This window comes from Bolinopsis microptera, chromosome 10 (assembly GCF_026151205.1).
Source record: "Bolinopsis microptera isolate Bmic1 chromosome 10, MBARI_Bmic_1.0, whole genome shotgun sequence".
NCBI classification, from domain to species: domain Eukaryota; kingdom Metazoa; phylum Ctenophora; class Tentaculata; order Lobata; family Bolinopsidae; genus Bolinopsis; species Bolinopsis microptera.
This window is the reverse complement of record NC_087081.1, coordinates 12722743-12747366: the sequence shown is the minus strand read 5'-3', so window position 1 is coordinate 12747366 and position 24624 is coordinate 12722743. Positions and strand designations below refer to the sequence as shown.

Below are 24624 nucleotides of genomic sequence, written 5' to 3'. Positions count from 1 at the left end.
GTGATTACCCTGGGATCAACCTGGTGGAGCAGAATTGGATCTTTAGTTACTATATTTAGGTAGAAATTCGTGGACTTAAATATCCCTCTCATATCTTGTCCCCTCAGCTAGCAATCCTAGTACAGTGATATATAATAATTATATTGACCAATTAGATCAACCTGGTGGAGCACTGGGAGCTAAATCTATATTACAGAGTGTTGCGTGAGAACTTATGTAATACGTAATAGATTCTACTGTTCAATCTTCATCAAAACCATAAATTAGAGACGTAAACTAGTGATTTTCTATTTACTGCTCCACCATATGGGAATGTTTGATCATTAAAATTAGTTAACAATTATCATATCTTTCTGATGGAATCATTGATTGAGTTCAAAATGTTTGTATCAACCTGGTGGAGCACTTTAAACACATTTTTAGACGCTAAGTTGACGTTTGCTCCGGTAACACGACTCCTGTCCGACAGCGACATCTGTCCGACAGCGACATCTGTCCGACTAAGGGTACCAGAAAAAAACGCCGAAATTGTGATCTGATTTCAATACGACACATTTCCAATTAGAGACATGATCTGAACTGTTACTTGCAAATTTGTATACGTAACATTGCCAATTTGAGATATGATCTGAGCCATAGTTTACTACTAGTTTATTTTCGGCCCATACTAGGCAGGCAGGCATGAGGAAACTGCGTTGTGAATGGCGAGCTCGTAGTCCATGAGGATGGATTGTGGTTGGTAGCCCCAAGGCCCAAGAAGCCCAGGTGTTTTTCTCCTCGAACATGTTGCGGTAGAGGGTCGTCGATTTTCTAGGAATAATCAGTCCATACAAGAGGGGGGAGGTGTAGTTAATGCAGTTTTAGGGCCATTTTGAGTTTGTATCAGCTTTGGTGGAGCCTCAGTTTTTGATATATTTCTACTGTTCAATCTGCATCAAAACCATAAATTTACTGCTCGTTGATCATAATTTGAGAGTTTTAATTATCAGAACAGGTGCTCAGTTATCACAACTCTCTTTAAATACAAGAATGGCTATAGTTTCGTTCCAGGTTGAGCTTTTAATTTCTTTTCTTTTTTATGAGGAGGATGTGATTTTTCGCTACCTAAGCTATGTATCCAAATGTCACAGTATAGCTCCACGAACACAGGATGATTTATTAGAAAAAAGTAAAAAAGGGACCCATCAATCTCTAACATGACCATATACCCTGGAGAACTTTCCACAGATGTATTTTTTTTTATTGAAATCTTTCAAATCAGTCAATTACATACAAGTTTACACAATGAATTAGTTAAATATAATATTGTCCTCTAAGCATGGATTGTCAAAGTTGAAGTTGTCTCGGACAAAATGTATGTAACCAAAGGACCTGAGGGTCACCAAAACACAGATATTGAGTGCAAATGCAGCTCCTGCACAAGCATGGGCCCTTATAAAATTGTAATAAGTTACTTTAAACAAAAAATCACACACCCATTCAATCAATTCATAAAATATTGTGCTGTGAGATGAAATTGAGAAATATGTGAATGCAGACAGCAAGAATAGATAATCTTGAATAAACTATTTTACGGATTTGTTTCTATTGAATAGTCAAGTTCAGAGTCCGAATCCACCGGGATAATTTTCCCCCACATGTAAGTGGAAAGTTTACTTTTAAAATCAGTGATACTCTCTATCTCACGGATATCTAGAGGAATGTGATTCCACTTAGTGTGGGTCCTATAGAAGAAATTCTTGGCAAAAGCGTTGCAGCTTGCTCGAGGTGAGATAGAGCTTACAAAACATAGAGTCCATGTGACTATTTCTGAGCCTTGAGTGGCCTTGAAATGGTTGCAAATATGAGGGTAAAGTGACAGGTATATGTTGCTTCACAATTTTAAAGAAGAAGATGAGATCCAAGAAGTCAAAGCGGTCTTCAATCGGCATAATCTTCAGCTGTCTGCATTTTTGAATGTATGTGGATGGTGGATAACTCATATACTCCTCGTGAAGAATCCACTTAATAGCACGCTTTTGGAGGCCCTCCAGCTTGCTTATCTGGGATTTTGTGACTGGTCTCCATATAACCGAGCAATGCTCAAATAGGCTCCTCACTAAAGTGAGATACAGTACACTACGACGATTTACGTCTTGGACAAAATAACAATTTCTTCTCGCCATGCCTAATTTTTGGTTTGCCTTAGAAAGGACTTTGGAGCACTGATCTTTCCAATCGAGATTTGATGTCACAATTACACCCAGATCCTTTTCATGATCAACATAGTCAAGTGTGATTCTTCCCATGGAGTATACAAAGTTAAAGAGTGGTAGGACACTAAGGAGGGAAACTGTTTCGGATATCCTTCCTGCGACGGTGAGGACCTTACATGATGATGTAGCGTTCTCGGCGTCTTTGCAGTGATGTAAGTTTCAGTTCCTTCAGTCTATTCCAATAATCGGTGTCTCTGAGCCCTAGAATCCGTCTAGTGAACTGGCGTTGTATGCTCTGGATATCATAGATCTTGTTTGGATTCCAAAGCGGGCAGCAGTACTCCACTCTGGACCTTATCAGGGATTTGTACAGCTGGAGCATAACAGGTGTTGTCCTGTCTTTGAATACTCCAAGATGCCATCTGACGTCTTCTCAACTCGAAATCTTTCCTTCATGATACTAGCCTGCTCATTGGATGTGAACTAGAGGCTTCGTTATTCGCCAGAACGAATCTAGGTTTATAACGCGCAAAAATTGTACACGCCGTATTTGTGATAATATGCTACAGGAAAAAGTTTGGATTTGGCGGGAAAATTGATTACGATCCCAAATCCTTGCACACCCTATAATTCCAGAACATTCCAGGATTTTAGGCAGAGTTTTATAACATGTATGTTGGTCACAGTTGTTTTTTTGCCGAATGAAAGAAAATTGTAAGCAATAATTGCGCTCGCAACACACGCGCATTCTTGAGCCGCGCGTCATTGAGCAAAGGTTTTTTTTTAATTTTAGCTTTTTCAAGCTTTAAAAATCAACCATAACTTGACTTCTGACGATAACTTTACTAAGTAATTAATACTATTGTAGAGGTCATCGTTTATACTTCAATTCAGTTAAAAATTCAGTCCGAAAGAAGGTAAATTTTGTTTCAAATCGCTACTAAAGAGAAAAATACGGATTTGTGTATTTAAAGAAAACATTTTTGGACAACTTTCTGAGTCTTCAGCATTCTCTCTGGTATTGAACTGTTTGATTTTTCAGGTTTATACAACCCCCGGAAGTACAGAGAAAAGAGCATACACAGTGTGGAATCTCGAATCTCGATAGCCTCTTAAGAGGACGTAAAAGCAACTCTGATCTTGGGAGGCTGGAATTTCAACAATTCTAGGTCACGATTTTCAAACAGTAAGCCAAGTTTAGCAGTTTGAGATGCACTGGATTTTCTCTCGTTACTGCACACAAGTGTCAGATTTAATTTTACTGAAACTTAAGTCTCACCCGTATTATTAATTAGTTGCTTATATTAAAATCTGTTTCAGATGTCGAAGGTAATGGATAGCAGCGTCTAGAAATTCCCACTGTACAACTGAGAAGTGCTCCTTTGTTGCCCTCCTTCTCCAGACACTACATGTCAATAGTCCGAACAAAAAGTTTTAATATAAGTAACTGCTAAGGAGGGATTGTCGTTGAGAAAGGCATTTAAAAGACCAATCCAGAGCTTTCTGCAATCTGCCTTCAAAATGTTTTTTTCACAGCAGACCATCAAGTTTTACAACCGATAGAAACAGAATCCTTAGTAAACTGTGCCCAGCCCAAAACCTACCAAATCAGACTGATTAAAGCTGCTCATATCTGCTATAGCATCAATTAAAAATCAATGTTATAGCTGAATACAGCGACGACTCCGAACTAATCGATGAAGATGCGATGCTGGTCGCTTCTTGTATTAAAAATAATCTGAGACAAACAATGTTATTACTATAATATTGTAGCATAACGACGCTTTGCGTATAGCTGCTTTCCCATTTCTAATTATGCATTTCATCCTATAGTACAACTTGTAATATGATTAACTAATCAATATTAACCTAACAAGGTTGAGTGGCCTAGTGGTTAGAGTGGCCTAGTGGTTAGAGCTTCCGCCTTCTGTACAGAAGGTTAAGGGTTCGAATCCCAGTTTCACTCAGTTTAGGGAGTAGCTAAGGATTCATTGGATCTATGCGATCTCCTCGGTCGACTCAGCCGAATGATAGGAAACTTGATTGAGGGTTAAATGAGGAGGGGTGCCTGTGCCAAAAGATCAAGAATCTTAGGATACTCCTTCAGAACATCTACAATGTAGTGTACTGTAAAACAAGGGCGGTCGAACTATTCGATGACCCTGTAGAGGAATCTACGAACTTTACAAATTACAAAAAAAAAATTAACACTAGAGAAGCTTTTTGATGAAAATAGTAAACAACTTGTTTCAGTTCAAACTAAATTAAAGGTCAGACCGGGATTCGAACCCTCAGCTAGCACGGTCAATCGCCCTCTTAGCCAACTAAGCTATCGTGCCGGCGGCCGAAAATCAATGTTAACTATCATATTGTCGTGCTCGCGCATTCCCTACGCAAAGTTATTCTCCGACGATGTATATTTTTAGCCATTTTGGGGCTATTGCGCGGCGCGGAAGTTTTAAACCGTCATAACTCTGTCCAGGAACAGTCTCCAGAACTGATTAAACTTGTGATTTCCTAGTCAGAGGATGTACTTTACGAAGATATATGATTTGTCATACCTACGTCCACACAGTGGAATCACAAATGGGTATAGTCGCGAACGCAAAGAAACCGCAGGGCAGCAGACCTTACTGGCTAGCGATATTACTACAGGGTGATCGCCTTTTCACAGCTTGTTGAGCTCCGCGCGCGCTCGTGAGTTCATTGCATTTGCACGCTTCAAACATTCCAAAGATGCAATTGTACTGCGTACCACGTGATACGATTCAGCCAATCAGAGAACAACAATCTGCAAAGTTAAAGCTGTGCAGTTTTATATGACCTAAAATATGACTTTTCGCGATAATTCAAAATCTACATTGTTTTTAATTTTCCCCCTGGGGGAAACGTTATTTTTACAAGGCGAACATTTTATTGAAAACCAGACGTTTCTATCTCTTTTACTTTCAAAGTGACCCAGGAAAAGTTACCGCCTGGTGGTGGTACTAGAGTTGGTTTAATTTAAACAGACGGCTTGACCTCGCGCGCAACAACAAGCATGATTTGCACGCGTGGCGTATTCCAATGTTCAAGCAGCTACCACGTGACACAATTCAGCCAACCAGAGTACAGGAATCCGCAAAGTTAAAGTTGCAAACTTTTGATCGGCCCGAAAGGGGACTTTTCTGGAGATTTTGAGATAACTCAACAATTACGTTGTCTTGAATTTTCCTCCTGGAGAGGTAACGTTACTTTTAAAAGAGGAACATGTTACAACAAACCGGAAGTCTCCAACTCTTTTACTTTCAAAGTTAAGCCCCATCCGGTCAGGGTTCCTGGGGAGGCTCCAGCCAGTAGGGTTTCCTGGGCCCAGTTGACGGCGTAGCAGGGTATTTTGGTTCAGGACTTTAAAGAATCGCAAAATTAGCCGTATTATTCCTCCAAACTTACGACTTAGATGGACTGACATTAGCCCTTAAAATACAGCTTACACTTTTTACCTTATGATTGGGTCGTTATTCTGAACAAAATTTGTCAAGAAGTGTGGCTCAACGGTCACTTAATGTCATGTCACTTAGAGCTTAATTATAGCGACCATGGTCTTGGTGACTGGCTGCAACAGGTGCATATGATCTGTGACACGAAATATCCTTGTGTTTGGCTTGTACTAACTCTAATTGGGTATTTTGTCAAAAGTCATGCGAATCGATACTTATACATAAAACCAATACAAAGTTTAAAGACTTTCGGTTTCATTTTTTTTTTAATTGAAATCTTTCAAATCAGTCAATTACATACAAGTTTACACAATGAATTAGTTAAATATAATATTGTCCTCTAAGCATGGATTGTCAAAGTTGAAATTGTCTCGGACAAAATGTATGTAACCAAAGGACCTGAGGGTCACCAAAACACAGATATTGAGTGCAAATGCAGCTCCTGCACAAGCATGGGCCCTTATAAAATTGTAATAAGTTACTTTAAACAAAATCACACACCCATTCAATCAATTCATAAAATATTGTGCTGTGAGATGAAATTGAGAAATATGTGAATGCAGACAGCAAGAATAGATAATCTTGAATAAACTATTTTACGGATTTGTTTCTATTGAATAGTCAAGTTCAGAGTCCGAATCCACCGGGATAATTTTCCCCCACATGTAAGTGGAAAGTTTACTTTTAAAATCAGTGATACTCTCTATCTCACGGATATCTAGAGGAATGTGATTCCACTTAGTGTGGGTCCTATAGAAGAAATTCTTGGCAAAAGCGTTGGAGCTTGCTCGAGGTGAGATAGAGCTTACAAAACATAGAGAGTCCATGTGACTATTTCTGAGCCTTGAGTGGCCTTGAAATGGTTGCAAATATGAGGGTAAAGTGACAGGTATATGTTGCTTCACAATTTTAAAGAAGAAGATGAGATCCAAGAAGTCAAAGCGGTCTTCAATCGGCATAATCTTCAGCTGTCTGCATTTTTGAATGTATGTGGATGGTGGATAACTCATATACTCCTCGTGAAGAATCCACTTAATAGCACGCTTTTGGAGGCCCTCCAGCTTGCTTATCTGGGATTTTGTGACTGGTCTCCATATAACCGAGCAATGCTCAAATAGGCTCCTCACTAAAGTGAGATACAGTACTCTACGACGATTTACGTCTTGGACAAAATAACAATTTCTTCTCGCCATGCCTAATTTTTGGTTTGCCTTAGAAAGGACTTTGGAGCACTGATCTTTCCAATCGAGATTTGATGTCACAATTACACCCAGATCCTTTTCATGATCAACATAGTCAAGTGTGATTCTTCCCATGGAGTATACAAAGTTAAAGAGTGGTAGGACACTAAGGAGGGAAACTGTTTCGGATATCCTTCCTGCGACGGTGAGGACCTTACATTTGTCGGGATGAAATCTCATTTTATTAGAAAGTGACCAGTCATGGAGATAATCAACGTCCTTCTGCAGTCGCAGGATATCAGACTCCGAAACAATCTTACGCCAAATTTTAGTATCATCGGCATACAGTGACAGTTGTGTGCCTGGTGAAATCCCCACTGATATATCATCAATGAACATAATGAACAGCAATGGTCCCAAAATTGACCCTTGAGGTACACCAGACTGGGCGTTTCTCATAGAAGAAAACTTGCCACTTATCAAGACCTGTTGTTGCCTGTCTCTTAGATAATCAGTGATGAATTTCAGTAGCCTCCCATCAATACCAAATTTGCTCTTTAGCTTAAATAATATAAGATCATGGTTAACCGAGTCAAATGCTTTGGCAAAATCAAAGTAGACTACATCTGTTCTCATATTTTCATTCAGTGAGAGCGCTAGGCTGTCGCACAGTCCTACAAGATTAGTTGCACAAGATCTCTCAGCTCGGAAACCATGCTGTTTGTCATTGATCATGCCATTAGTAAGTGCCAATAACTCATCTCTTATTATGCGTTCAAGAACTTTTGTGATTAAGCATGTAAGAGAAATTGGCCTATAATTTGAAACCTCATGTTTATCCCCTTTCTTGAATATTGGTACAATGTGCCCCAGTTTCCACTCCCTTGGTAGTGTCCCAATGTTGTAGCATGAATGAAAAAGTATTGATATAGGGTATGCGAGCCCAACCGCACAGTTTTTCAAAAGTTTCCCATGGATACCATCAGGTCCATAAGCTTTATTAGCATTAATATTGGAAAGGATTTTGCGAACCCTTCTGTGGTCAAATTCAATATCAAAGCGCCAATCATTAGAGTAATCTATATCTATGTCATAAGTTGATGCCTCAGAGAACTGCTCGAAGAAAAAGTCATTAAATAGGTTGGCCTGGTCTTCAGGGCAGTTGCGGACAGTGCCTTTGTGGCTTACAAACTCAGGGATCCGCTGACTAGCTGTCTTCGATTTGACATAGGACCAAAATTTTTTTGTTATTAAAGCACTATCATCAGATTCATTTAATGTTTCCCTCATTTTTTGAGCAACCACATTTTTGAAATTTTTCCTAGCAAGGGAGAATGCAATTTCAGCTCTATCACTTTTATGCCTTTCTTTATGTAATCTCACTTTCTTACGCCATGCATCATAACACTCCGAGTCAAACCATGGATCTTGGCCATCAGTCTTGACAGAGCATTTTTTAACAAATTTATCTGTGACATTAAAAAGTTTGTCCTTAAATTTTTTCCATCCAATTTCAGGTTCTGTGCCATTGAGCAATGCATCCCAATTCGTGTGTCGGAGTTCATGGTTTAGCCTCTCCCAGTTCACAGTCTTAAAGTTATAGCACATACGCCTGACTGGCTTCTTCCTACCAACTTTAACGTTGATCTTAAAATTGATGGGGAAGTGGTCAGACTTGCAAGCACTATCTCTCTCACCTACCATTAGGTCATTAATATTTGACACAGAGTTTGTGAGCAATAGGTCAAGTGTTTTGCCTTTGCAGTGGGTAGGTGTTAACACACATTGTTGAAGGCCTAGATCAACAAAAGATTCAACAAAAGATTGCTCAATAGGACAGGAGCTGGCCAGGGTAGACCAGGAAACTCCGGTCAGGTTAAAATCTCCTAGTATGAAGACTTTACTCAGTCCTCTTCTTCTGAGAAGAGTTTTCAAAGACTCAACAATTTTTTCATGATTTGCGGAGCCCAGTGTACCAACACGATAACATGTGCATACAACAAACTTAATTCCAGTGGATGTCTTAAATTCCACAGCAAGAATTTCTGCACCATACTTGAGATGAACTTCCTTTGAAGTTAGATCAAGGTCTGCTCTCACTGCAATCATGACCCCTCCACCATTCCTCCTAAACCGGGTTGGATTAGAAGGATCTGGTGGATGAGTTTTCTTCGATCTATCAGAGCGAAATATCTTATATCTGTCAGGGTGCAGAAATTCACTATCAGCAATAGAACTCTTAAACCAGGTTTCGTTAAGTATTGCAATATCTATCTTAGCCTCATTAAGATAAGTCGACACTTCAAGACATTTAGTGGTATCAATCATTGGATGGGCATTGTTCAGTTCACCAAAAGGGATGAGACCTTGAACATTCTGAAAGTAAACATTCAATTTATTACCATTCCCAACTCTAACACCTATGGGAGACGGCCCTGGGTTTACAATTCCAGGGTTTACTAAAACTATCAAAAAACCATTCATCAAAAACAACCAAATTATGCATCCCGTGAGTGTATTGCCGGTTCTACCAGTAAATATGCAATTTAAGTTCTTATGGATTGAAATCTGGCAAAATCTATATAAACCATCGAAACTGTAATTATTCCTCAGATAATACATATTTGCTAAATATAAAAAGAAATAAACTGTAAAGCATCGGCACAAGTTAGGAACTGGGTATGTTGGTACAAAGGCTCGGCAATCATAAGTGACCCTAGAAAAAGCCAACCCACTTACCCCGACATATGTGATAGTGATTAGCGAAAAGTGACATATGAATATAACATAAAAAATATAAAATAATAAGCGAGAATCAATGCAGCTGTCTAAATAATCAAAAATACTACCTGTACCACGTCTACGGTTCTGATGTTTGATGGATTTTGCAAAAGAATTTCCACTAAACACTCCAACTCTAAATCTGTATGTTACTAAATCGATCATGGTGTTTTACAGGTGAGTATACTTGCCAGACTACAACTGCATATCATTAGCTTAACAAGGTTCAGAAGACAGCACAAAAGGACTACTGATAGATATAAGGATTAAAATATCTACTGTGGATGGCACGAATATAAAATCTGGCCAACACACCCATACCTTTCTGAGGATTGGGGTGAATGCCTTTGTTCTCAAATAAGGGATCAAATCTCTTAACAGGCTCACTTAGAGCTCTCTTAAACTTTGTAAAGGGATAAAACACATCCATGAAAAAGAACCTCCTAAATACACACTCATTGTATAAAATCCTATTAAAATCCATTACCCTCTTGTTAGTTAATTTATCGTTATCATTCTGTAAAGGTAATGGCAATAGAGATTGAACATATACCTTACAGTTGGGAAATAATAGGCCTATCTTACCAAAAAGTTGCTTTACTGGTCCCCTCAAAATACCAATTTTATCCCCCACACGCCTAATATCGTTTGTGCCTACGCTGATCAGAAGCTTCTCAACGTGGACATCAGGATGTGCCGTGCAGTAGTCCTCCAACTGTTTCTGGACTTTGTCCATTTTTGCTCCGCCTTCTGCAACATTTACGACTGTGACTTTCCCTTTTCCCAGCTTTGCGGAGTCCAATCTTTGAGCATAAGAGTCTCCAGCAACCAACGTGACTCTTTGCGCAGGTACTTGGGCTTCGGTGCCAGAAGCTGGTGTACTAGTCTCTGTGCTGATATTCTGAGAGCTAACTTGGCCACCAGATTTCACAATAGCTCGAAATGACAGGGAGTATCTTACTTGCTACGATTTCTTTGGAGGCTCTCCCTTTGTGGCCGGCTCTGCTCGCACAGCATGCCTCAGATTCTGCTGTGTCCCAGGCCGCATTACAACAAGACTGTTGTTCTTCATCCTTATCGTCTTGACACAATTAGGTTTCCCAGTTGTGCCCTCGTAAAACTCAAGCGTCCGTTCACATCCCAGTGAGAAAGAGCAAATCGATTTCTCCTGGTCCATTAGTTTCTCACCGTCATTGTGTATTGAAGTACTCGCTTGGTTGTTTCCATACTTGATGACCAGACATGAGTCCAGAGGTCCAGTTATCTCCGTACTCGAGTTTACAAGACTCAGGAGTCTTTTGATATTAGGGAAACCACTGATATCCTGTGGTGGGTGCACTGGATTTGTGTCAGTGTAAATATAGGGTGCATCCTGTGAGCACAACCAAGCTGTTGTTGCCTTGTGTCTTCCCTCGGTGTTCAGTTTCTGCAGGGACTCACATTCAACCCATACCGCATCACGGAGAACCTCATCCTCGCAGAAGTCCTCTATATGTAACACAAAATTGTCCACCTTTCCCTCACGCTTTGGCAGCTCGTTTTGAACAGAGTTAAGGATATGACGTAGATCCTCAACTGAGGCAGCTTTGACATAGTCGAAAATCTCTTGAAGGTTTATCATTGTTGTCAGAGATTGTCGAGTCTGGCAGCAAAGTTTGCCAGGGAACCATCCGTAACACCTCAGAGTAGGCAACCTCCCACAACACTAAACACGACCTGGAAGGAAAATGGCACGAGAAAATGTGTAATGAAACTGCTGGTCGGGAGTAAAGTTAAATTTGCCAGTGAAAATATAGCTAGAGTAAGGATAAGAGGGGCAATATCAGAGATGTAAAAATTCACATTCAAAATAAGCTAACAATGAGAAAGAAGTAAAAGAGAAACTTACATCGTGTTTAAGGTGTTGTTGCCCAGTGCAAGCACTGGGCGAGAGGAGCCTAACTCAGGAGGCGAACTTCAGGAACCCCAGCGCACCCGCATACCAGGAGATCGGCTGTACTTCCTAGCCCGTCATGCCATTGTACATGCCTAAAATTATTTGTTATATAGTAGTGTTGAAAGTATATATAGTAGTGTTGAAAGTATTTAAAAGCATCCACTTTGACAAAGCATAACTCGCCATCAACCCCCCGCCCCCCCCCCCCCCCCCCCCCCCCCCCTTTGCAGCGTCTCGGCTATCTCATACCCAGCAGACCTTACTGGCTAGCGATATTACTACAGGGTGATCGCCTTTTCACAGCTTGTTGAGCTCCGCGCGCGCTCGTGAGTTCATTGCATTTGCACGCTTCAAACATTCCAAAGATGCAATTGTACCGCGTACCACGTGATACGATTCAGCCAATCAGAGCTAGAGAACAACAATCTGCAAAGTTAAAGCTGTGCAGTTTTATATGACCTAAAATATGACTTTTCGCGATAATTCAAAATCTACGTTGTTTTTAATTTTCCCTCCTGGGGAAACGTTATTTTTACAAGGCGAACATTTTATTGAAAACCAGACGTTTCTATCTCTTTTACTTTCAAAGTTAGGCTCCAGCTAGTAAGGTTTCCTGGGAAATTTAGACGAGTAACATCCGTCAACGAATCTTTATGAACATAATAGCCTAAGGTCTCCAGGTAAGACCATTATAACAATGGTCAAGCGCGATTCGATCAGGAGGCAAACATTTTTATTTTAAACTTATTGGGCGGTGCTCAGCCTGTCGTTCCGTTGATTGACGATGCGAACAGCGAAGCAAGAATCATGCTAGTTTGCGCGGCGCGTCGAAGTCCTCCAAGTCATTCCACCGATTGCAGAATCTTTATTGTTTAGTAAGGGGACATGGGTTGTTCACATATAACGTTAAGAGTTTTGGAACATTTTACCCCTCCCCCTCCCTTACTGGGCCACTCTCGCCGCTCAGCCAGTCATTCCGCCTTAATGAACATGATAGCCTGAGGTCCCCAGGTAACCCCCCACCCCCCGTAATCAGTTTTACAATTTACACATAGCTGTTGCGTCAAAATTCTATTACACTGGCGCCGCGTAATCATTTGTGATTTGGAACCTGGAACCCCCCTCAGCTGCAATTAAGTAATATGTGAACTACCCCTTGTGAACATTACCAATTACAAATTATAGCCTGGCCCCGCTTGCCCTCCCCACTTTAATAGAGAATGAGATTCGGCGGAATGGCAGGCTGACTGCTGATCAGCGCCACCCAGTAACAAAATCGTAAAAACCCAAGTAACGTGATAATTTTTGGACGAGCGAATTAGTATCAGACTATTAGAGCCACCGTGCACCGAAGCTGAATATCCGGAGAAACATTTGATGACATGAAAATGTCTTACTTGCTACTGGTGGGACATTTTCCAAGACCCAAATTTTACTGTTCTGAGCTTCAAGAACAGATTGGCACATGAATGACAGGAAGAAAGGAATAGAAGCTGATGCGAGGTTGCGACAAAGAAAGATGAGAACGAGAAACGGTCAACTCACAACTGTTCAGGATTCTAGCTGACAGATCCAAGGAGGATAGAGTCTGGTAGTAACATATTGTAACAGAGAAATTTTGAGAAGAGCCTAGCATTTTCAGAGCGATTTGTATTTCCCACATTTGCCAAATTAAAAAGGGACGTTTTTAGACAGGCAACTCCAATTACATGATGAAATCGAAATAACATTTCCAACCTCAGCAAAAACATAAAAACATGACACATACCACAACTTTTTTCCAGGTTTCGCGTGACTGCTTTACCAGCATAAAACTGCCGAATAAATCTGTTCACATATTAGATAATAGCAAAAATCACTATTGCAGACTATTCCTTTTAGTAGAACTGGTCTACACTCATCCTTTTTAACAGTCATTACTTCTTAAAATCTTATTACTTCGTGTAACTTTTGTTTCTTTGACATCGAATACAGTCGCATCGCACGTGCGACCAATGGTGCGATCTTAACTGGCGTGATCTGCACGTCGCAACCTCTGAACCGTAGAAAATAAGAAAGTTTTGAATAAATTATCGGAAGGCTTATTGTTCGTCATCCTTGTCGTCCATTGTTGAACTCTGACCATAGAGGACTGATTGTTGCGTTGAGGTCTGAGAGAGGGTGACCATTGGAGGCTGGTTCATTTCCGAGCAGGATTTCAGTGTGTCCGGGTCTTGTCTGCTCTGTTGCATTGATTGGCTCGCCTGTAATATATTGAGGGTTAGTTGCTACTCGCTGTTACATTCCGTGTTTTTCTCACGTCTAGGAGAATAGAGACTGGACTGTGACTTAACAGTTTCAAAATAAGTTTTAGAAGATTGGAATAACAATTGTTGGTATTTTATGACTAGCAGCGCATACCCTCCATACCACAAGGTGTGCGAATAATGCGTACCTCAACAATTTCAAATTCGAAATAAGATATTGTAGCCTCAAAAACCTATTATGGATATTATTCCAATCGTTTCTAGAATCCGCCTAATACTGCGAAAATCATGAAGACGCAACTATAGATCCTTATTTGTTATACAGTTCTCCATTCTTTATTACGATTCTTGCAATGCTATGAAAACTTGGAAAGTAGCACAGCAGTCAAATAATTAATTGTAAATGAAATCGATAAGTAACCAGGAGATCTTTGATGTTTGTTAGAGCTCATTGACAACTCATCAATATATTATCTTGATTCACGATGTCAATCCTTCGCATCTCGCCAATCTGCATACGGCCTGCATCTGTGGTTGCGAGAAGATGCGCGGCGCGGCCCAGTAGTGCATCGCGCTACAATATATTATCAAAATTCCTCCGTTAACCTTCAATCTGTCATCTACCAACAAAATTATCATATATTCCCCCGTCATGTAACTCTAGCCTTCATGAAAATGATGTACCACTCGCAATACACCAGCACCTTAAAGGCTCAAGCTTTCAAAGAAAAAAAAGATTTCCCGTACTTTGACTAGTGTTGGACCCAGTGGCGTAACGTTGCCTGCTGCCCCCCCCCCCCCCCCCCTAGGTGCCCCTCCCTAAAATTGAACAAATTAGGTGATTTTAGAGGAAACGCCGGTAAAATCTCTAAAAAAGTGTGTATCTAGAGCAAAACGCGCAGTTTTGCTAGTACTTAAGTTAAGTTTTCGAAATTGTCCCACATTCAAACGACGATTTGACGCCCCCCTAAGACGGCGCCCTGCACAGCGGGGCCCTTCCTTACGCGTTTTTTTAGACTAGGTCCAACTTGGACCTAGTCTAAAAAACACTCGCCAAAATGATAAACGCTAACATCGAATACATCGTATACTTCGAGTACATTTAAGAGTTGTCCCGTCTGGCTTTCTATTTATACTCCCCTTGACTACGACAATTACGTTGATAGCACCTGCTTTAAAACTGTGCTATCACTATCTTATCAGTGTGACTGTGCTGTCAGTATGATGAAGGGAAAGGGTAGGGCAAGGAAGTGCTGCAATTCCGAGACTATACTAAACAGGCGTATTACACTTTGTTTAGTGCCTCTAATTGTATGTAGTGACCAACATGCCAAAGAACATTATAGAGAAAGGAAGATATGTAAAGTCTTCGCAGTTCGCAGGTTTTCAGAGCAAAATGTTTCCCTTCCAGTCACTAGTACGCTCTGCTTCAGAATGAAACCGCATAACGCCGCTGTACCCAGCACCTAATCACTAACACCCAAAGAATTACGGTAGTTAGGCAGTGTAGTATATAGTCCAAACTCCAACCCCTTAGATCAGCCGTTGGAGCTCTTAGTGAAGAATCAAGAGGAATTGTAAACATTTCTGCAGTTATGCAAAATTGTGCTGTACCGCCGCGCGCATTCAAGAATACTGACAAAATGTAGTCAGTACATCTATATAATAACCGCGGCTGCGCTGCCTCACAGAAAGTACGCACGTGACAGGTGTGTCCATGTGTTCTAGTCTCAAACACGTGAGTTTTGTCAAGTTAATACTCCAGAGATCACAGCAGTGACAGGAAAGGGTACACAAACTTGATAACAAAGGGTAACCTAAAAAGGTTGCTCAGTCGTCGGTATATGTGAATATAGAACTTTGTTATAAAATGAAAGAGAATCGTAAAACTGAAAACTTACATAGTCGATTGGTTCGAAGCCGTGACTCTGTAGCTGACTCCTTAGAAGCAAGTTTTCCTGCTCAACGCGTTTCAAATTCTCTCTGACCTTGGCCATTTCTCCAAGTACCTGATTTTGTTCCTGTAATCTTTCTACGACCTGAGAAAGTGAGCATTTACATCAAAATAAAGAAAAGGAAAACATTTCAGATAATCGCAGTTTCTTGATTCCCTTGCTTTCCCTGAACTGTCACATGAGGAGTTTTAATGATATTTCTCAGAACTTACAGATAATTTCCAAGAAAAGGTTAGAACTCCAAATAAGGTTCCGAAGAGTTTGCGCTTAAAACTTGTGTTCTAAGAAAATACTGCTTGCATTGCATACAATAAACTATGTACAACGACAAACCACAATATTAACATAAAGCATATCATTCAGTATTACTAGTCTACCAGAAAAGGAGAACAAGAGAATTTCATGTCATGTTTTATTCACTTACCTAGTCAACCTCTCAAAAGGAATAATGAAATTGCGAGATGAAACTTCATAATAAACAACCAGAAAAAAAAACAAGCAGAGATTTCAAGTTATAAATAGTTAAATAACACTTAAAATAAAATCAGAGTAACCCAGAGAGTGGTTGCTCGAAAAAGCACCTAATATCATAGATAGTAGTTACCTGCGAGTGGGCTATCTGCAGCTCTTGGATGAAGTTCACCGTTTTCTGCAGAATTCCACCTTTACTCTGAAAACAAATTTTATGAAAACAAATTGTATGTTATATTTTTCCACCTGTAATATACTTTGGGTGACCGATGTAATATTTTAAAACTTTCCACACTGACCGGGAGCTACGATTACTTTCAAATGAGATTTGTTTGTTGTAACGCGCAACATTTCCCTAAATTTAAGATGATATTTCAAATATCTTATCAACAATACTAATAAACGTTTGTTAAAAGTCTGAATTACCGAAAGATAAAGTGAATTACCGAAAGAGAAAGTGAATTACCGAAAGAGAAAGTACCTTCAATGTGACCTGCTCCCTCATTTGTCCACCGTGCTTGGTACCCAGCTCGTCCTTACAGTTAGGTACCATCTTAGCTAATTTGTGGATCCAGCTGTTGATCTTATCTCGTCGTCTTCTTTCCACTGTGATAATGGGAATGTGAGAATTAAATGTAAGGATTTTGAGTCAGAATATTTCCTTGTGTTCTATTTGTTGTTTGTATTGATTATTGAATACCAGGTATGTACCACATAACATCTTACTATATATAAAGCGAGACGATATATATATATATTTATCTGTGCCATTTTACTGACACCACGGCATCAACTTTAACGCGAATTTCTGCAAAAACCGTAAAAGATATACAACTGAAACTTTTTTGACTGGGTCAAATGCTTCAATGGCCTCCAAATCAGCATGAAAAAATAAAAAATTGGCCAAGAAATAGGAGTTTTAGAGCCCAAAATTTGGTACCCCAAGTGGTGTCAAAAATGCGAATTAAATAGGTAATAATTGCGTATATATTATTAGGTATAACATTACATCACATTCCCAATAACATTTGATGTAGTTAATTCTCACCTTCGTTGTGGGTTTGTCTCCGTTTCTCCTCCCTTTCTGTTCTCTGAGCAGCGAGGGGCGTGTCCCTGTAATACGAAAATATTTAATTACAGATCAGAACGAACTAAGGTTTTACATACTTGTCCTACATAATCACATATACTTGTCCTACATAATCAGATATACTTGTCCTACATGATCACATATACTTGTCCTACACGATCACATATACTTGTTCTACATAATCAGATATACTTGTCCTACATGATCACATATACTTGTCCTACATAATCACATATACTTGTCCTACATAATCACATATACTTGTCCTACATAATCACATATATTTGTCCTACATCACATACTTGTCCTACATCATATACTTGTCCTACATCACATACTTGTCCTACATAATCGCACACTGCACACAAAATACTCTCAAGTCCGGATGTGCAATATGAACTTTAAAATCAGAGATTTTCCTTTGACTTATGTTTTCACGGCAAGACAATTTGCATGGAGTGTCTACATGGTAGAGCGCAATGGAACCTGTTTTTAAACATATTATATATGTAAAACAACATTTATAATATAATGGGAACTAGCTTCCCCAGATTCAACCAGTCCAAATTGTTGCATCATCCCACTCTATAATTCTGCGGGTAATTTTGTATTGAAGAGCAAGATCATAGAACATTGCTCTACATACTGGTCCTAAGTTGTTTTCATTTATCTCATATAATTCTCTTACACGATAAAGACGTCACTTAAAGGTGCCAAAATAACACCCTAATACTTAACAAGCCCCCCCCCCCCGGCCCCCCCCGGCCCCCCCCCCCCTAACAATACCAGTAGACAATCAAACAGCTGTTTTTAAGATTAGGTCGCTTAGCAAGCACAGCTGTAGTGTAACAGGGTCGACTGTTAAGTTGTGGGTAAGCATAAAGCGTGTACTGAGTACTCATGAGTGTATATCATGAGTGTATATCATGAGTGTGCAGTGTGCGAGTGATTCGTTTCAGAGAAAGTTATGTTATCTGCACTGCGACATGACCATACATTCCCCAATACAAAACATAGCAATTTATATAGGGACTTGTTGGTGAAACTGTCACGTGTTTTAACGAATGAACCTTAAAAAGGGCAGTAAAATGAGTAAGAATGGATAAGACAAGCCTAGCACAGAGCACTCACTGCATTACCGCTACTCTTCCACCTCCCTAAATTTCATTCGTAAGCACGAGTGATTGTTTTAAATGATTATGTTTTGGACGAATGATGTCGGACAGCGGAATATTCATGATGGAATTAAGATAATTATTTGCGTGCGCATTAACTTTTCACTGCAAGCACATCATCACATTACTCAAAATATTTTCCTTTTTCTCCAAAGCTTAACGACAATCAGGAAAAAGACGTGAAGTTGACTGTTTCGTTACGTTGAATAGGGGTTGTACAGGGGATATACTAGAACTGCAGCGCACTTACTGGTACGTTAAACCCAGTTACTTCTAGCCAACATCTCACTAGTAGATCTCCCATCTTATTAATTACTAAGCGCTACATGTGGGAGTCACAGAGCTGACATCTGATTGGTTGCTGCTAGGTCACGTGCCTGAATACTGAGCTCTGATTGGTTAGCTTTTGTCAGGAGGCCAGCACACTAATGTCAGGCATTCAGCTGCGTTGGAGACGCGCTGTGATTGGAGGACAGCAGCTGAGCTGTGCTGTGATTGGTTACCTAGCCTGGCAGGTGGGGGGCACATGAGCCGCACACATAATACGATAGGTATAATTACTTTCCTTGTGCTCTGCCATCAGTGAGGGTGAGCCGGCCAATAGAATACAAGATGGTCCGGTGCCAACCAATCGGTGCTCTGCTATCTTTGTCACGTGACGCTAACCAGACACGTCACGTGCACGCGACTAATGAGACAGAGCCGTTGTGTAGCAACCCACGTGCGTGCGCCCACGTGACCGCCTCCATACACGTGATTCCAGCGCGTTGATTGGCCGGCCAAACCACGTGACAGTCACATGAGAGCGAGTCACGTGTAACCGTGTTACACACACGTGTTGTGCCGCTCCACTGAGGCTGTCTTGTCACGAGGATATCTACATTGGCTGATCAAGCCAGCTCGTGATATGTGCCGGGAATATTATTACTACAAATATTCTTAATACTCCTACAATATCATGTTAATTACTCACCCTGCACTTCCATTGAAAATAGAGATGATAAGAGAGGCTGTATTGAACACCCTAGCTTTGCAAACACACCACATTTTATCACGGAATATATACTGACCGCCTATTTGAGATGACAAAAAGAAATAGAAGCAATCTCTTGATCACAGTCACGATCACTCCTAAAACTATTTAGAATCAGGATATTTGTAGAATTACCGTGATAATGAATCAGGTGATATGTCGTTGTGAGAGTCGAGTGAAATATTTCTCTTTCTCGCAGGAGGAGTGTTCTCCTGTGAATTTCCCGCCAATTTTAAGTGTTTTCTGGCTAAACGTGTAAACTTCTCCGTCAGTTTGTTGGGCGGGGTGTGGCGAGGTGGGGTGGTATGGCGTGGTGGGGTAGGAATTTGTGGAATGTGAAACAAGGGCATTACCGGTACTAGCCTGAAACGTAAGTGTGTGAGTTGTGTGTGCAAATGTATACTTCAAAAGTAGTGTACATTGTTTGGATATATACAAAAGTAGAACATAGTATTGTGGAATGTAAGAACATTCCAAAAGTTATAGAAATTGTTTGCAATGTACACTTCAAAAGTAATGGAGATATTTTTAACATGTACATTTCAAAAGTACTAGAGATTGTTTGGAAGTCTTCATTTCAAAAGTTATGGAGATTGTTGGCATATTTACATTCCATGACTTATGAAGATCGTTTAGAGATGAATATTTTATAAGTAATGGATATTGTTTGAAAATCTATAATTCGAATGCTAAAGAGATATTTTGGAATCGTTATTTCGAAAGTAAAGGGCATGAAAGTAAATGGTTAGTGGAGAATATGTAATGGACTACTACTACTACATACTACTATGTCGGAGCTAAGTCCGATCTACGCCAGATAACCCCCTCCATATATCCCTGTCCCGCATCAGGGTTCGCAAGCTACTTGTCTATGTTACTATAGAAAGTTGAGTCAAACTCTAAAGATATGTAATGGAAGTGTTATAAAAGTATACAAAAAGGCACAAAAGGTCCCATAATTACCAGATCTCTTGGAGAAAATAAGAATATAACAGAAAGTAACAGAGTAAATGTTTTCGTAATAAAACCCTGACATTAATCCTTACATTCCACAACAATTGCCTGATCTGGATATATATACAGCACACACAGGGCCTGCGTTAAAGCCAAATCAACATAGGATTTTCTCACTTAGTAAATTAGGAGGTTAGTAGAATAACCCCACATTTAGCGGGTAGCGGTACAATAAGAGGGGTGTGTAAAGGGGTGTAATTAACAGAGGGGTCGTTAGTTGTTATTGTTAGATTAACACATTTTGGTTGGCCCATTAGAACTAGTGGTGTGTGTGTGTGTGTGTGTGTTACCAATATTAAATCTTCTACAGTCTTCACGAAAAATTGATTTCAGTTAAGATCTAGAATCATTATTCTCGATTAGTTTTATTATCATGAAATCAGGAGATTCAAGTCCCCCTCCGCCTCCCTGTGCGTGTAGCTCATTAAATCAACATTATCGACTTAATGAGACGGTTATACAACAGATCAATAGTGTAAGATGTAGGTGTTATAATAGATATATGACTAATATTAGATATGTTTTACATTAGTTATGACTTATAATAGTCATAGTTAATATTAGTTATGAATAATAATAGTCATGGTTAATATTAGATACGACTTATATTAGCTAATAGTAATATTGGAGTGACTAATATTAGTTTAAACTAATTATAATTAAAGTCAGAAAGCCTCAAAACTGAAATGATTGGGATGGTTGTCTAGTAAAGTCCATTATTATTTATAGGTATTCAGAACACATTGTTTGAGTACAGTACTCTGATTCTCAGTAGCATAATGGCGAGTAAATGAGACGTTGTGAGGTAGGTTATGTCCTGAAATAAGGAGGGATATGGGGTAAGTGAGGGAGAAAGTCTTGGGGAGTTGGTATCAACAGACTTTAAGTGATTACTGTTATACGAGTACTTCTGAGATAAGTATTTCTTTGATGTTATTAGTACTAATTAAGTGCTTACTTATTAGTACTTGAACTAAATATTACCAAGTTGAGCAGACCTAACCTTGGCCTTATAAACAGAGACAATGAGTAAATTCAATAAAGGGGTCCACGACACAGTGGGGTAACTTTATCTTAGATCCATTTGATGACGAGGAGCTTAAATTGATGGACGAATGTTTTTCATGATTATCAGAAGATAACCAGGAATGATTTCTGTTTTATATTTAATTGTTACCATCTTGGTTATAATAGTCTTTTTTTAAATTCCAATCTTAAGACTTCACTAAGAGTAAGCTAGTTTGCAGAGTAAACTAGCTCTCAATATGAATGTAATTAAATGCTGGCATACAATTGATTTAAGTAGAGCAGTATTCAAAAGAGATTAAAGCTAACGACCAAGTCGCTCTATACTCCATTATGGTATTGTTAAAGTGGAACCGCTGCTGCTACTGCTAAAGATTATAGTTAAGTACCCGCCACTGGATTATACGGATTTCTGATAAGTTAGTTTGAGTCACTTGACTAAAATACAGCTCTCTGATTGGTTAGTTTGAGTCACGTGAGTAGAATACAGCATAACGATTGCCGGGTAATTTACAGGATGAATTATAGTGGGGATATCATCGTAAATCACTGCGAAACCGCCCAACTGAACGGTAATTGAAATGGCTAGCCACAAATTCTGTACTATCTACCTCATTGGGATGTTTAAAACGACCCATGTGTAATGAACTATCATCAATGGTGAGCCAAGCAGTACCACTGTGCCAATTGTTAATCATTTAACTATAATGAAGTTACTTACGCGGCACCATGTGCACGTGGAGCTATCTTCTGATGATTCACATCAACTGGTGACTGAGGTATCATGACGTAGAACTGACCTCCTCCCGTCGGGCCGTTCGGTAAGTTTAGAATCTGGCCTCCAACACCGTGATTTGCTGTTCCTAGGTTTAGGATTTGTCCCGCTGAAAATAAAGAAGGGGTTACAGATGAATATTGGTGGACTTACTAATTTATTAAAACGGATGTTAAGTCGAAAAAGTGCATTTCATGGACAGAGAAATAATCGTTGATGTAATGTATGTGGTTGGGAAGAGAAGCTAAGAAAACAAAACATTGAACACAAGTGAAACATGCACATCACACAACGAAAGAGACATCTAGAATTAAAAGTGTGACAGTAGATAAACAGAAAAGTCAGCAAAGTAAGAACCTTGCATTGGTGTCACGCCCGCTACGAGCGAGGGAGACAGAGTCGATCTGACCTGCTGAGCGTTCACCGTGTTTCCCACAACTGAAATGAAAAGACATGTCTTGATAAAGGAGCAGAGTTCGGCTGGCAATATCCTAACATATCACCATACTACTACTTTCAACCTACTTTCAAACAAAAATAAATTGAATCTGCAAAAAGAGGATGAAAAAATTCATATTGATTTTTAAACAATCTAAAGAGCGCGACACAATTTTACAAGAGAAAAAGAAGAATGTATTCAGTACACTGATTGCAAGTTTTACATAAACGTACCGTTAAATTTTTCTTGTATGTGTGGTTTCTGGGATTGCTGCTGTTGCTGCTGGTTTTGGTTCGTATACATCAGATTCATGGTTAATAAGCTAGTGTGATAACTTCATGGTTAACTGATATGGGCTACTTCAGTACAAAGAGTAAGTATAAAATGCAAAACAAAACAAAATAAGCCCGAGATGTTAAGAAGACACGGGAACACAATGTGGCCACAATGGCGGCCGATGTGCGAACTAGAAAAAACCCAAAATGACAACTTCAAAACTGAACCTCGTAATAACTGGAAACAATTATTCGGTTAAGCACTTAATATTAAAGCCCCAAACAACAATAAAACAATGAAAACAGACAGGGGGTCCCTATGAGGGTGCAACCAATGCAAGGTTCCTGCAACGTGTGCGTCACGTGACTCCGTCAACCTGGTCACGTGATCGCACTAATTTAGTCAATTAGCCGCACGTGTCAGCGCCACATGCCCAATAATTGAACACGTGCCATTTCATGCCACATGTAATGGCCCACGTGACTGTCATTTGACCTAGAAACCAGAGCCTGGTATTTTGGTTCTTCCAGCATGCAGAGTAGAGTAAAGAGTGAAATCAATGTTCAACCAGGTTGTTGCATGCGATGGTGAAAGTATCCAGTCATAAAAAGTAAAGAGTTTGCAGCATAACTTTTAAGGTGATATCTAGCGAGATTTTGAGACCTTGTCTGTGTTGACAGTGAATTTAAGAAGGTAGCTAGCAACTCAAAAACAATTAGCTTACGTGCATGTACTGGACGTGTCGTAATAGCAAAACAATTTACCTTGCATTGGTGCTGCAATAGTTTGAGCTAAAGCGCGGTTTGGCTGGTTAATATTGCCGAGCAGCATGGGCATAGAGTCATTGGAGACAATGTTCACGACCCTAGCACCACTCCCATCGAAGGGTATTATACCGGAGAATTGCGAGATAGGAGAGTTATTCTGGTGTAATATCTGATCGCCAGAGACGACAACCACGCTCTGGTTGTTTGTTTGAATGGGCTGATATTGAGTCTGGACCCTCTGTTGATCCTCTATGTGAGTTGAGATGTTGAAATCCTGAATTTGCCTGTTAACATTTGATTGAAGGTTCCGTTTGGTGGAAGTAAGAGTCGTCAAAGAACCTTGTTTGAGATCTTGGCTGGTTGATGGGGCGTCCATCTGCATGCTGGGAGACGACACAAAGCAACAAGTCACATGTTAGCATGTGCTACAACAGCTGGTGGTGTGATGTGTGTGACGTGTCATGTGAGTAAATCCATTATCCAGTGCCGAAAGTAAATCACGCGTTATAATTTCTACCCATTCCCGGCTATTAATAAGTGCGCGCCGCCAATATCTCTGAAATGTTTAGTTCTGTCCTAAATTAAAAATTAACTTTAAAAAATTTAATACATAATAGTATAAAATTAATATTAAAATATTTTTATTGAACTGTTTTATTTAATTTGAAGAAAAACACAATAAATTTATGCTACAACTTTGAAATTGAGTTTCATTATTAATTTAAAAAGTTTAAATTGAACAAAGAAAGTTGATTAAAAATTAATTAGTTTAGATTAATAAAAAC

The 24624-nt window shown here is 39.6% G+C and overlaps 1 protein-coding gene and 1 long non-coding RNA gene across 8 annotated transcripts; one reads left to right on the top strand and one right to left on the bottom strand.

The window, feature by feature from the left end:
- The first annotated feature begins 3154 nt into the window (after window positions 1–3154).
- LOC134822350 (uncharacterized) lies at window positions 3155–3976 on the top strand. The gene is made up of 2 exons (XR_010161171.1): window positions 3155–3381; window positions 3516–3976. It is a non-coding gene; the product is annotated as an uncharacterized LOC134822350 (long non-coding RNA).
- A 9280-nt stretch (window positions 3977–13256) lies between these two features.
- LOC134822415 (upstream stimulatory factor 1-like) lies at window positions 13257–24308 on the bottom strand. 7 transcript variants are annotated; one of them, XM_063833463.1, is made up of 9 exons: window positions 23030–23114; window positions 22715–22795; window positions 22304–22466; window positions 19678–19905; window positions 17293–17357; window positions 16711–16850; window positions 16378–16443; window positions 15720–15857; window positions 13257–13815 (listed from the first exon to the last, which is right to left on the bottom strand). In XM_063833463.1, exons 1-9 carry the CDS (start codon window positions 23106–23108, stop codon window positions 13654–13656), a joined length of 1122 nt encoding a protein of 373 aa, XP_063689533.1. In that variant the 5' UTR covers window positions 23109–23114; the 3' UTR covers window positions 13257–13653. The 7 variants fall into 7 exon arrangements, with proteins under 7 accessions (XP_063689533.1, XP_063689531.1, XP_063689532.1 ...); XM_063833461.1 differs by lacking the exons at window positions 22715–22795; window positions 23030–23114 and adding an exon at window positions 23837–24277; XM_063833462.1 differs by lacking the exons at window positions 22715–22795; window positions 23030–23114 and adding an exon at window positions 23837–24277 and having other exon boundaries at window positions 16726–16850.
- Window positions 24309–24624: the final 316 nt, after the last annotated feature.